General features: G+C 37.7%; 1 protein-coding gene across 3 annotated transcripts in view; it reads left to right on the top strand.

Annotated features, from left to right (window-relative positions):
• The window catches only part of LOC138997308 (ligand-dependent nuclear receptor corepressor-like protein), a 43,625-nt gene that overhangs the window by 10,906 nt on the left and 19,351 nt on the right, over positions 1-13,368 (top strand). For all 3 annotated transcript variants that reach the window (XM_070398913.1, XM_070398909.1, XM_070398918.1), the window contains exons 2-3: positions 1,027-1,092; positions 13,113-13,192. In XM_070398913.1, coding sequence (XP_070255014.1) covers positions 1,027-1,092; positions 13,113-13,192 — 146 coding nt within the window. The remainder of the gene's footprint in view (positions 1-1,026; positions 1,093-13,112; positions 13,193-13,368) is intronic.

Below are 13,368 nucleotides of genomic sequence, written 5' to 3'. Positions count from 1 at the left end.
CCCTCCCTAATTTAAGCATTCTTTAAGTAGTTCCTTTTCTTAATTTCCCAGTAATTTTGCCATTCTGGTCATTTTCCTTTGGATGCCTTGTAGTTTATCAAAAAACTGCTTAAAATTTAATATAATACAGATTTCAAAAAGAAAATTGCAAAAATCTTAAAATTAGTATATCCAGAAAGTAGGACACTATGTAAGTTCGTGAATGAGGTTTTTAACTTGACAAGATTTTCAATAATTTTTTAAAATACTCCATACCCATGAATAAATTATTGTCATGATTTTTACAAGTAGGTTAACATTTTATACCTCATATTTTTTTTTAATCCTCACCCGAGGATATGTTTGTTGATTTTAGAGAGAGGAAAGGGGAGGGGGGGAAACAGAGTGGGGAACATAGATGTGAAAGAGAAACATCACTTGATTGCCCCCCATAGGCGCCCCTACAGGGATCAAACCCACAGCCTAGTTATGTGTCCCAACCTGGAATTGAACTGCAGCCTTTTTGGTGCCCTGGACGATGTTCCAATCAACTGAGCCACCTGGCCGGGACCATCATACTTTTCATAGCAAGAATTTCTCCCCACTGGCACTCATTTACTCATTTTGGTAATTGAGGTTGAAGATGCTACTTTTTATAAGCTAACATATGGTGTTAACAAATATAAACAGAATTATACATCTTTTCTAGTTATTCTTCTCCTCTCTACAAAATGATTACAAAAGAAATCTGCCCGTAATAATTTAACCTGGGAATATTTCTAAATGACAAAAATGTTTACCTGTTTTAGTAGTGAACATTTACATTTGAGTATTTCTTTATAATCATGTAATTTCTGATAGTTATTATATGACTGTTTATTATGTTATGTATTTCCTAGTTCAAATTAATTCAACTAAAGGAAAAATGACACTTTATAGTATGTTAAGTTTATAATTTGCTGATTCCTGTAGAGTTTATGGTTTTTTGTTATTGTAAAATTAAGCTTTCTTTCATAGTTAATATTCTTTCTTTCTTTAATAATACAGGTTTTGAGAGTATTTTAGAAGGGCTTTATGGACCACGGCTACGAAGACACCTCAGTTTATTTGAAGGTAACATTTTATTTCAAAATTTTAACCTTCTGTCCCATTTAACAAATGAGAAATGGTTGTTCTACACTAACTTTATACTAAACATGAATTTGTGTTATTGTTTAATTAAAAATATTTTAAATGAATACATAAAGTGATCCAAATATTCCTATTATTACATGATGTTATAATCTTTAAAAAATTTAGATACTGATTCAAAATTGTAAATGAAGTTTGTTTTGGCTCAGTAGTAAAATTTGATTTTTGTCATTTTATACATTACATTCCCTGACTTCTTCTTAAAGAGGACTTAAAAGGGTTCAGTTGCCTGTTGCTTATGATATAGGCATTTTAGAACTCAGATTGTCACTCTGAGAAATCCTGCCATATGTGTTCAGAGTTTTCTATTTATGTATAGCCTCCTCTATTTATTATAGCCCACCCTTCCAAATGTTGTTGCATAAATCCTGGTATAAGATTTTGATCTGCATTATAATTGCTGTGGTAGCATAGTTTAGCTGTTTTACTGCTTCCTTGGAAACCTAGAGCACTAGGAGAGAACATTTTTGTAGGCATGTGAAATTTTATAGTACAGTTCATTTACAAAATGGGTAATGCTAGAATAGATTTTCTAGTTTGATTTTGATTGAATTATTTCTGTATCTTGTCACTTTTCAATGCTAACTCTTTTACCTTCTGCCCTACTCTGGTACCTTCCTTTCTATTAAGACCAAAGTCCTATCTAGTAGACTTAAAGGCCCTTCTCTCTGTGTATGTAAGTCTTTTGAGTTGAGGTAGTTACAGTGATAGTTGGTGTAGTCAGAAGTTTTCTGCTCATTCTTTGTTAATGTTGAGGAGGATGATTGAGCTATGAATCATAGAGCTGACAGTGTTTATGCAAGATCATTTGTCCCGACCACCCATCTTCAATCAGATGAATGATATCCATGCAGAACATGACGATAAGGATCAAGATTCCAAAATATTCCCATTCCAATATTTTATCATTCTTATGGCTAAGATCTTTATCTTCTCTTTTAAACTTTCAACATCTCTCACTGTGTCATAGCTTAACACTGAATTAAATATTTTTACCTGTTATAAGCAAAACTGACTATAGTTTCACCTTTTTTTTCTGAGCTTATAAATAAAGGGAAAATCTAAGAAATAAGAGTTTAACCTATGTTTGGTTATTTCTTCAGCCTGCTGTTTTTCATTCATGTCAGAAGGCAGCATTATACTTAATTGCTTTCTGATAACCCAAAGTCCAGCTTGTGATTTTTAGCCTCTTGCTTTCATTTATTTACATATATAGTTTTGAATATATGTATGAATTTATGTTCCTTCAGAAATTAGTTATTATACAAAAGACAGAATGTCCTAAGAAAATAAATACATGTATTTTATTTTTTGACGATTATTTCTTTTGTGTACAAATAACACATGTTCATTTTAGGAAATTAGAAAATATAAATGAGCCCAAAAGTAAAAAATTAGTCCATGACCCACAGATAACCTTTAACATTTTTATAATTAAGTTTAAAATATGTTTGTATGTATTTATTGTTTTATTAAAGTAGTATATACTGTCCACATAGTATATAGCTTTTGTACCTACTATGTTTGTTCACTAGTATATCATTTGGGTATATAAAGTTCTTGGTCATTATTCTAAATGGCTGCACAATATTACATTGTAGATCTATTATGACAAATTTAACTAATTAATTGATTTCATACCCCACTGCTGTATATCTTATTCCATTTATTTTTTAATTCCAATAGATTTTGTACTTTATTTCCATTTCTGTGCCTTTTTTTTTTTCCCCTTGGTAGGGTATTTATACAATTAGCTAAGCTTTGGAACTCAATCTTTTTCTCTTATATAGGCACATAATTTCATTGCCCTTTCTCATCCCTAATGTTCTCGCTTTTTTCCAAATTTCATAGGAAAATTCTCTTTCCTTGCTTTTTTTTTTTTAATTAAAAAGACTTTTAATTAGTTGTTGCTTAAGTATGATTGCACTAATCCTATGTAATAAAAGCCTAATATGCAAATTGTCCCCTCGGGCAGTCGTTCCATGGGGAGTTCTACCACTCAGTATGACACCAGGGGGCGATGCAGAACATGGTGGGCTTTGGCGACAAGGTGCTGGCAGCAGGCGTTCAGGTGCAGGGTGCCTGTGAGGATCCCGCCCCACACCTGCACAGCCTCCTGTGGGTGAGCCAGGCCGCAGCTCCTGGGACTGCAGGGGCCAATCGGGCTCCCCATGGGTTTGTGCAGGAGCCGGTCTGCAAAGCTGGCCAGGAGAGAGTGCGCTGCCCGCCTGGCTTTTGTATAGCGCTGCTGGGCGGCCCCAAGGCCCACACTGCGCCCCGGCCCACGGCCTCTGGCCACGCTCACCTCATCTCCGCATGGGAACTTGGGCACCGTGACTCAGGTGGAGGGGGGCACGCGGGGCTCAGGGGTTGCCCAGGGCCCAGAGGTCAGTTGTGACCTGCCCTTCCATGCCAGACACTTGCGCTTCGATGGCCAGCCAGGCCTAGGGACCACACCCGTGCATAAATTTCGTTATTGTAATAAATCTGTATCTGTGTAAGGATGAAGACAGCTATGTTTTTAAGGAAAATTTAAACAGTATTATCAAAGTGTAGAGCCTTTTGAAAAGCCATGTAGAAGCTATCTATTACAGCTCCAACTTTCTATCCTCTTTTAAATAAGTGTGCTTTCTTTGTTGTTACCATTGTTAAAAATGGTTTCATTTTTAGATGCTAGAACTACAAGTATAGGTATTTCTCACTATACATATCTGTATGCAGGAATCATATAGATTAGTGTATGTTTCTAAATCATTGGACATCTGAACCCTTCTTACTTCAAAACTCAGGAACCAAGTAAACTGGATAGCAAAGGATTCTTGTATATTACTCTAAATTTTTTATAAAATTAAATGCATATTATTTAAATTTTATAATACATTTAGGTTAATTGAACCACATCACAAACCCGCATGGGGAGCGTCTGCATTGATGCTCCCTGGTGCTGGGGCAGGGGCGCAGCTGGGTTCTGGGAGAAAGGCGGGCTATTAAAAAAATACTCTAAATTTCATACTGCTACCTTAAAAATCAACTTTGGCAAACAGTGTGTTTTAAGACTTTTGTATCATATACTAAAGTTTTGAGAGATTTATATTTTAATTTGATTCAGATCCACCTTCAGATTAAATGGTTTTGAAAAAAGCTTTTGAATACTGCTAATTTTTAATTTGGTGGAAACAAAATAGCTTTCTCTGTTCTTTGATCTGTTGTCATGACTTTTTGTCCTTTTGAGGAAAAAATAACAATTACTTTTTTTTTTTTTTGGAGTAAAGTCTCCAAAGCAACTTCGAATGTCGTAAACTTCCCAATTTTATGTACTCCTAGAAAAGTTCTCTGTATTCTGCCTTCTTTCTCCATCTTCTCAAAAGTCACTTTTCCTGCTGTCACAGGAATTTTAGTCAATTCTTTTTCATATCTTATTGATGGGCCAGCTCATTTCATCCATGGGATCATCTGATTTAATTGCCTGACTATGGATATTTTACAAAAATATTAAGACTGCGGTAGGCTTATGTAAATTGGCTATTAAGTTCCTTACTGTGTTTTTTTGTGTTTTTTTCTATGTGTCCACATTTCAAAGGGTGATTATATCAACCATCTGCAAGTTATAGCATGTGGGCCAAATCAACCTCTTTGACTGTTTTTGGAAGACCTGTGAGCTAAGAATGGGTTTTACATTTTTAAATAGTTGAAAAAAATCTAAAGATTAATATTTTACAAGGTGAAAATTATAAAATGTTCAAATTTAATTATCCAGTTAATAATATTTTATTTGTTGACTGCTTTTGTACTACAACAGTAGAGTTGAATGGTTGTGACTGCATGGCCTGCAAAACCTAAGATATTTTCTATCTCGTGGTTTATAGAAAAGGTTTGCTGACCCCTGGCTTATACTACTACTGAAATTTAATCTTTTGGCTTAATATTTTTTTTCCAAGTGTTAACACTATGATGATGGAGACATCAAAACTAACTTCTAATAAAATTTATTGAGTGCACTATTTGAAATGCTTAATTTGTGTTAGGAACTGTGATAAGCAATGAGGAAAGAAGAATAAATAGGATCTCTTTCTACTAGGAACTCATGGCCTAGTATTGTCAAAATTTGGTAGTTTGCTAATATGAATTGAGAATCTAATACTATTTTAAAGTTATTTATATAAATTATATTATTAGCTCCAATCAATGTGTACAGGAAGATGTCTCCCAATGTATTCATCATGGTGTTTATAATGCCAAGATTAGAGAAGCAAGCTTAATCAGCCAAAAATAGGATGTTGAGTTAAATAAGTTAAATGCATCTCTTTAATGAACTGTATTTATCTTTTAAAAATGATATAGAAGTATATTTGAGGTGGAAAATATTTGTGATAAATAAGCATGTGTATAATATTCTAATTTTAAAATAAATAGTATTTTTGAGAGCAGTTTTAAATTTAGAGAAAAATCTAGTAGAAAGTATGAGGAGTTCCCATAGACTTCCTCTTCCCTTTTGTCTTAGATACCCCCATATTAACATCTTTCATTAGTGGTACATTTGTTATAATTGATGAACTAATATTGATGCATTAACTAAAGCATCCATAATTTTTACTAGGTTACTCTGTGTGTGTTGTACATTTGTGTGGGTTTTGCCAAATATACAATGTCATGTATTCACCATTAGAACATTAGAATATCATACACAATAGTTTGCCCTAAAAATCACCTGTATTCGACTTTTCAGTCCTCTCCCTTGTTCCTAAATCATGTCAAACATTAATCTTTTCACCGTCTCTATAGTTTTTTCTTTTCCAAAATGTCATATACTTGGAATCATGCAGTGTTTAGCCTTTTTATACTTCTTTCACTGAGCAATATGCATTTAAATTTCCTCTCTGTATTTTCATGGCTTCATAGCTCATTTCTTTTTATTGCTAAACTAGAGGCCCGGTGCACAAAAATTTGTGCACTGGGGGGCGGGGTCCCCCAGCCCGGCCTGTGCCCTCTCACAGTCTGGGACCCCTCGGGAGATAATGACCTGCTGGCTTAGGCCTGCTCCCGGGTGGCAGAGGGCAGGCCCAATCCCTAAGTGCAGCCCCTGGTTAGGCTCAGAGCAGGGCCGATTGGGGAGTTGGGGCGCCGCCCCGTCATGCACAGAGCAGGGCGGATCAGGAGGTTGCAATGCCACCCTCAGTCACTTTCAGGGTAGACTGATTGGGGGGTTGGGGCACCGCCCCCTGTTACACTCAAGGCAGGGTCGATGGGGAGGTTGCGGCGCCACCCCCTGTCACGCACAGAGCAGGGCCGATCACGGGGTTGGGGCGCTGCCCCCTGTCACTCACAGAGCAGGGCCCATCAGGGGGTTGAGGAGCTCCCCCCTGTCACTCACAGAGTAGGGCCGATAGGCGAGCTGGGGCACCGCCCCCTGTTACACACAGAGCAGGGTGGATCAGGGGGTTGGGGCGCTGCACCCTGTCACACTCAGGGCAGGGCCAATGAGGAGGTTATGGCTCTACCCTGTCACACACAGAGCAAGGCCCGTGGAGGGGGGTTGGGGCGCCACCCTCTATCACCCACAGAGCAGGGCCGATCAGGGGGTTGGGGCGCCGCCACTGTCACACTCAGGGCAGGGCCGATGGAGAGGTTATGGTTCTACCCTGTCACACACAGAGCAGGGCCCGTGGGGGCGGGGGGTTGGGGCACCTCACCCTGTCACACACACAGCAGGGCCGATCAGGGGGTTGGGGCGCTGCACCCTGTCACGCTGATCCCGGTGCCCGGAGGCATATTACCCTTTTACTATATAGGATAGAGGCCTGGTGCACGGGTGGGGGCCGGCTGGTTTGCCCTGAAGGGTGTTCTGGATCAGGGTGGGGGTCCCCACTGGGGTGCCTGGCCAGGCTGGCTGAGGGGCTGAGGGCTGTTTTCCCGCTGGCAGTTGACTAAAAGCTCCCAACCGCTCCTTGTTTTCTTTTTTTTTTTTTTTTTATTCTGGGCCAGTTTTAGCTCTGAGGCCTCGCTGCTGAAAACATGGATACAATGTTGCGGTCCGGGGCTGACTGAAAGCCGGTTTTGTTTAGCTTCTTATTTGCAACATAGTAATAGTTGCTTAGAGTTGCAGTTGAGAGGCCGGCAAGTGAGGCGGGGAACGTTGGAGTCTGCAGTTCCTGGAGGAAGCAAGCCTCCCTGCTCGCTTCAGTGCATGGCTGCCGGCCGCCATCTTGGCTGACAGTTAATTTGCATAAGGATACGCTGATTAGCCAATGGGAAGGGTAGCGGTTGTACGCCAATTACCATGTTTCTCTTTTATTAGTGTAGATAATACTGCCACAGTTTGCTTAATTCCTTTACCCTTTTGAAAGACATCTTGGTCACTTTCAAGTTTTGGCAATTATGAGTAAAGCAGCTGTAAACATTTGTGTGCAGGTTTTTGTGTGGACTTTTTTTCACCTCATTTGAGTAAATACCTAGGAGCACCATGGCATTGGGAAGACTATGGTTAGCTTTGGAAGAAACTGCCAGACTATCTTCAAAAGTGGCCATGATATTTTGCGTTCCCACCATTTCTTTTAGCTCTACGTCCTCACCAGCATTTGATGTCAGTGTATTGGACTTTAACCATACTGTTAGGTGTGTAGTGGTTTCTTATCTTAATTTGCAATTCTCTAATGGAATATGATGTTGAGTGCCTTTTCATTTGTTTAATTTGTTCTCTGCATATCGTCTTGGGTGAGGTATCTATTCAGACAGGTTTTGCTATTTGGGTAATGATGGAATCAGAGTATGTGAGGAAATATTTCCTTTTTCTGGAGCAGATTGTGGAGAAACCATCTGGGCTAGAGCTTTCTGTTTTGAGAGGTTATTAATTATTGATTTTAAATTTTTAATAGAAATGACCTATTAAGCTTCTTTATTTTTTCTTGTGTGAAATCTGGTATACTGTGTCTTTCAAGTAATTCATCCATTTCATCTAAAGTTATAAAATTTCTGGACAACTAATGTTGTTCACAATATTCTTTTAATATTCATAGGACCAATAGTGATGGCCCATCATTTATTTCCCATTGTTTTCTCTCTAGAGATTTATCCCCAATTTTATTGATCTCAAATATTCGGCTGCTTCTAATTTTTAAAAAGGCATAGATAAATTGGAAGGACATATTGTAATTCTTAATCATTATCTCTCGCTGATGGGATTAAGAATAGTTTTTCTTTTTTGGACTTTTCAATATGGTTAATATGTAGTTTCATAATGGAAAATTATTTTATTTTATCTTATTTTTTACAGTCTAAATTATTTAAATTCTTTTTTTTTAAATATATTTTTTATTAATGATAGTATTACAGATATCTCCCATTTCCCCCCTTTACGGTCCCCTCCTCTCAGCCCCTTGGAAAATTATTTTAAAATTGCCCACTCTTCAGTCTCTTACCTCAAAATCAACATAGTGGTAATCACTTTTTTATGACCTTCATGAAAAATCTAGTTCAGTATTATTTTTTCACTTTTCATTGGGTTTTGTATTTGGGAATTCCAGATTTATTTCTTATGATTAAAGGCTACTGAATAGAATAAAAACATTCAAAAGAAGTGTTATTATTTAAAATAAAATAAAAGTAACATCTTATTAGGGCTTATTAGGTGTTTTGCATATTTTTTTATTTAATTTATACTACAGCTTTAAGCTGCAATTATTATCATCATTTTACAGAGAGGGAAACTGAAGCTCAGAGAAAGTAATTTGTCCAAGGCAACATCTGGAATGTGGAAAACCCATGGTTCAGTACCAAGGTTTTCTAATTTCAAAGTCTGTTATCTTTCCAAGATAGATTCGGTTAAATGATTGAGGGAAACTGACTACAAGAGTACTTGCCCGCAGTGGAAAGGATGGCCATTCATTTACTATCAGTTTTCATTATGACATTGCCCTTTTAAAAAATATATATTTTTATCGACTTCAGAGAAGAAGGGAGAGAGAGGTAGAAACATCAATGATGAGAGAGAATCATTCATTGGCTGCCTCCTGCATACCCCCTACTGGGGATAGAACCCGCAACCTGGGCATGTGCCCTTGACTGGAATCAAACCTGGGACCCTTCTGTCCGCAGGCCAACGCTGTATATACGCTGAGCAAACTGGCTAGAGCATGACATTAGAAGGTGGTTCCTGTAAAGTACACAATTTGACCCTTTTGAACTTATACAATCATGTTTTAAAATTTTCAAAATGAGAGACAACTTATTTTATTTTTTAAAATATATTTTATTGATTTTTTACAGAGAGGAAGGGAGAGGGATAGAGAGCCAGAAACATCGATGAGAGAGAAACATCAATCAGCTGCCTCCTGCACGCCCCCCACTGGGGATGTGCCCGCAACCAAGGTACATGCCCTTGACCGGAATCGAACTCGGGACCCTTGAGTCCGCAGGCCGACACTCTATCCACTGAGCCAAACCGGTTCTGGTAGAGACAACTTATTTTAAAGAACATACCTGATTCACTGTCAAATTGTACGTGAGAGAGAAAATGATTGTGTTCTGTTTTTATTTATTTTCTAATTTTTATGACATGAAAAGACAACCTGTACAGAGGGAGAAATCGGGTCCATCGTTGATTTTTCAAAATCTGTTTTGATATATAGTGTATATATATATAATCCTACCATTGTGTATTTGGACTCAAAAATCAAAAGTTGCTGGAGAAAGAGTAATTTTTAAATATTTATAAAGTCATAGATCTTTTGAATCCAGCAAAATTTACTGGCATTTATGTAGTCATTGATTATTCATTGCTCTTTATTTAACTATGTAGACATTTATTTTAATTAACATTTTCTTGAAGAACTTCTGAAATAAATGAGGATAATCTCAGCATGCCCAATTTTATTGTACAACTGGTAATGGTTTTAATTAATCCAAAGTTATCCTTTGAATTATCATATTTATCACTGAAACTTCATGAAACCTTACAATGATTTTTCAGATATACCCCTTCCCTAGCCTACCACCTATTTTTCAAAAATCACAATGCTAGATTGCTTTCATATTTGCTATTCATGCAGTTATAATAAAAAAGCAGTTTAGATTTCATTGATCTATCAAAATTATCTTCTGCTTAGCATATGAGTCAAGTTTTTGCTACACTAATGTTGCATAACAAACAGCTCCAAAATCTGTTTCATGCTTATGCGTGATCAGATTCACTGAACTCCAGGCTGTGGATGGGGATCACATCACCTCATGACTCCAGGTCACAGACTGAAGGAGTAATGATTATATGAAGCAAGCTCTTCACATGTTGGATGGTGGAAGCTCAGGAGAACTGGGAACTCACCATGCATTTTTATTACTCAGTTTAGATTGGTATACTGTCACTTCTCCGTATTCATCCCATTGGTCAGAGAGCTCTGGCTCCCTAGTAAGACACTGCATGATCCTGCATTCAAGAGTGTGAATGTATGATTCTGTTCCAGTGACAGAGTAAAAGGTTGAAAAAAATTATAAATATGTATAACTACATTTCTGGGTTTATAATTGTATAGATTGCATAAACTTTTTGATTTTTCAGGTTGTTTACAAAAGCGTGTTTAATATCTTAAGCAGATATTAAATTAAAATTATCTGCCTTCTGCAAACTAACCTTATTAAGTATAGGTGTGATAGTACAGGAGTTAAAATAGACTGGTAATTCTACCTTGCTAATAGCTTTTGCATGATGTTTGTAGTTTATAATTATTATTTCACTTTTTTTTTTCATTTGATCCACAAATAAGTTAAGTAATGGTGGGATCCTTTTTTTATAGGTGTGGAAATTTAAAAAAACACACAAAACTTTATGGCTTGACTAGTTACAGCTAGTAAGTTCAAGTCCTAGATTTTCATAGACTTCAAACACAGTTATCTTTCCTTTATTCTGTACTGGATCTTTTGTTCCTATTTGCTGCCTTTTCCAAGTTCAGATAAATAGTAGGAATATTTCTGGACCACTGCCAAAAATCAAAGGAAGCTATCACTACATATTATATTCCAAAAATTACATTATCTTCTATGTATTATCTTCAAATGTGTGTTTGGATTGATGCAAGAGTATCCTAAGGGCTGATTCTAACTAAATTTTACTCATAATCACTTCAAAAACAGATAAGTGTATTTTCTGTGTAGTTTACCAGAAACATATTAAACTTCATTATGTATTTCAAAAGTATGAGAGTACATTACTGTGGTACACCAGTGCTTTTCAAATTAGTCCTAGTGTAACTGCCTCAGATTGATAATGGTTGCTTTATGGTTTGAGGCTCTACATATGAATTTATTTGGAAAAAGAAATTGGCAGGTGGCAGGGGGGGAACTTCTGTTACAGGGAGTAAGTTTCAAAAATCAGTCTATACTAAGTATAGTTGGGAGGACAATGTTATATCTTCAGAAAACCTTTCATCACAAAATGTTTGTTTTCCACAAATATTCTATATTATAGTAATCCTATATAATAAAAGAAAAACATGCAAATTAACAGTCCCTCTGCTATGCTCAAGCCACGCCCACAAACCAATCAGGAGCAAGTATGCAAATTAACCCAACTAAGATGGCGGCGACCACAGAGCTAGCAGCAAGAGGCTTGGGTTGCCCCCGGCGATGGAGGAAGCCTAGCTTCCCACCAGTCCTGGCCAGCCCTCAGCTCCACTCAAGCCCACAAAGTTTCAATTATAGAAGATAAATAAATCCCAGGGGGAAAAAAAAGGAGAGGCTGGGAGCTTGAGTCGCCGGGAGGCATGGCCAGCCTGAAAATGGCCATCACCATGGGGTGAGGCTCCCCGCTGAGGGGCTTGGCCAGCCTGCAAACAGCCATCAGCCCCTCACCCAGGCTGGCCAGGCACCCCAGCCGGACCCCCAGCCTGATCTGGGACACCCTTCAGGACAAATCAGCCAGCCCTCCACCTGTGCACCAGGCCTCTTTCCTATATAATAAAATTATATAGGATAATAATAATTATCCTATATAATAATATGCAAATTGACCCTAACAGCAGAACGACTGGGAATGACTGGTCACTATGACACACACTGACCACCAGGGGTCAGACACTCAGTGCAGGAGCTGCCCCCTGGTGGTCAGTGCGCTCCCACAGTGGGAGCTCTGCTCAGCCACAAGCCAGGCTGACGGCTGCCAGCTGCCAGCACAGCTATGGTGGCGGGAGCCTCTCCCATCTCCTCAGCAGTGCTAAGGATGTCCGACTGCAGCTTAGGCCTGCTCCCTGCTGGCAAGTGGACATCCCCTGAGGGCTCCTGGGCTGCCAGAGGGATGTCTGACTGCCAGCTTAGGCCCGCTCCCCTGGGACAAATTTTTGTTCACTGGGCCTCTAGTTGAATTATAAAGGACCATTCTTCTGGAAAAAAAAAAGTCATGTGTTGAATAATATAACTTGTTTACCTGGTTTTTACTCTAACTCTTGCAACAAGCCTATAAACAATGTAATAAAAATCTGGTCTGACTCTTTAGCTGTGGATTTCTACTTTTATCTTGGACAGCATTCCATGTTCTCAAATCTGTGGGCTTTTCTGGTGCTTTATTCCATTTCTCTGTTTTATGTTGTCTTTCATAATATGCAAAATTTATTCCTTTCCCCCATATCTCTTTGTTCTGATTTATTTCATAGTGAAAATAAAAAATTAATAGGCAATGATAAATTGAATCTTGCAGAGGCTATATGAACCCTATTGTTAGAAAATTAATTTATAACCAGCTCATTGTTCTTGCTACTTTATCCCCTGAAAGTGCAAAAATACTCTCCTCACAGCCTTCCCTGTTTATTTCTTTCTAGATGTCACCAGTTTAATTTAGGTGTTTTCCCCTTACTGTTAGTAGTTAGTTTTTTTACATGAGCCATTGCTCTGGAGAGTGGTATTTTTATTTGTTTTAATAAAGTTCGTGTATTTAATGAATATTTTTCCCTCTTTTAAAGACTATGAACCAGAAGAACTGACTGACTGGTCTATGGATGAAAAATGTTCATTTTGTAACCTACAAAGAGAAGCAGTCAGTGTAAGTTTCAGTGCTATGAAATTATTTCTAAACTATTTGCACAATGGTAACACAATTTTTAAGCTTAATTTGTTTTGAAACTTTGTGACTTGTAGTAGAATATAAATACTTGATTTTGGTAATGAGAAGAAAATTAAAATCTCATGTTAGAAGTCTAACATTTAGCTTATCTAGTA

Source organism: Myotis yumanensis, unplaced genomic scaffold (assembly GCF_028538775.1).
Source record: "Myotis yumanensis isolate MYYU_CA2020_CCGP unplaced genomic scaffold, mMyoYum1.0.hap1 SCAF_1, whole genome shotgun sequence".
Lineage (NCBI taxonomy): Eukaryota > Metazoa > Chordata > Mammalia > Chiroptera > Vespertilionidae > Myotis > Myotis yumanensis.
The sequence above is the reverse complement of the archived record's forward strand: the minus strand, read 5'-3'. Positions and strand labels throughout refer to the sequence as shown.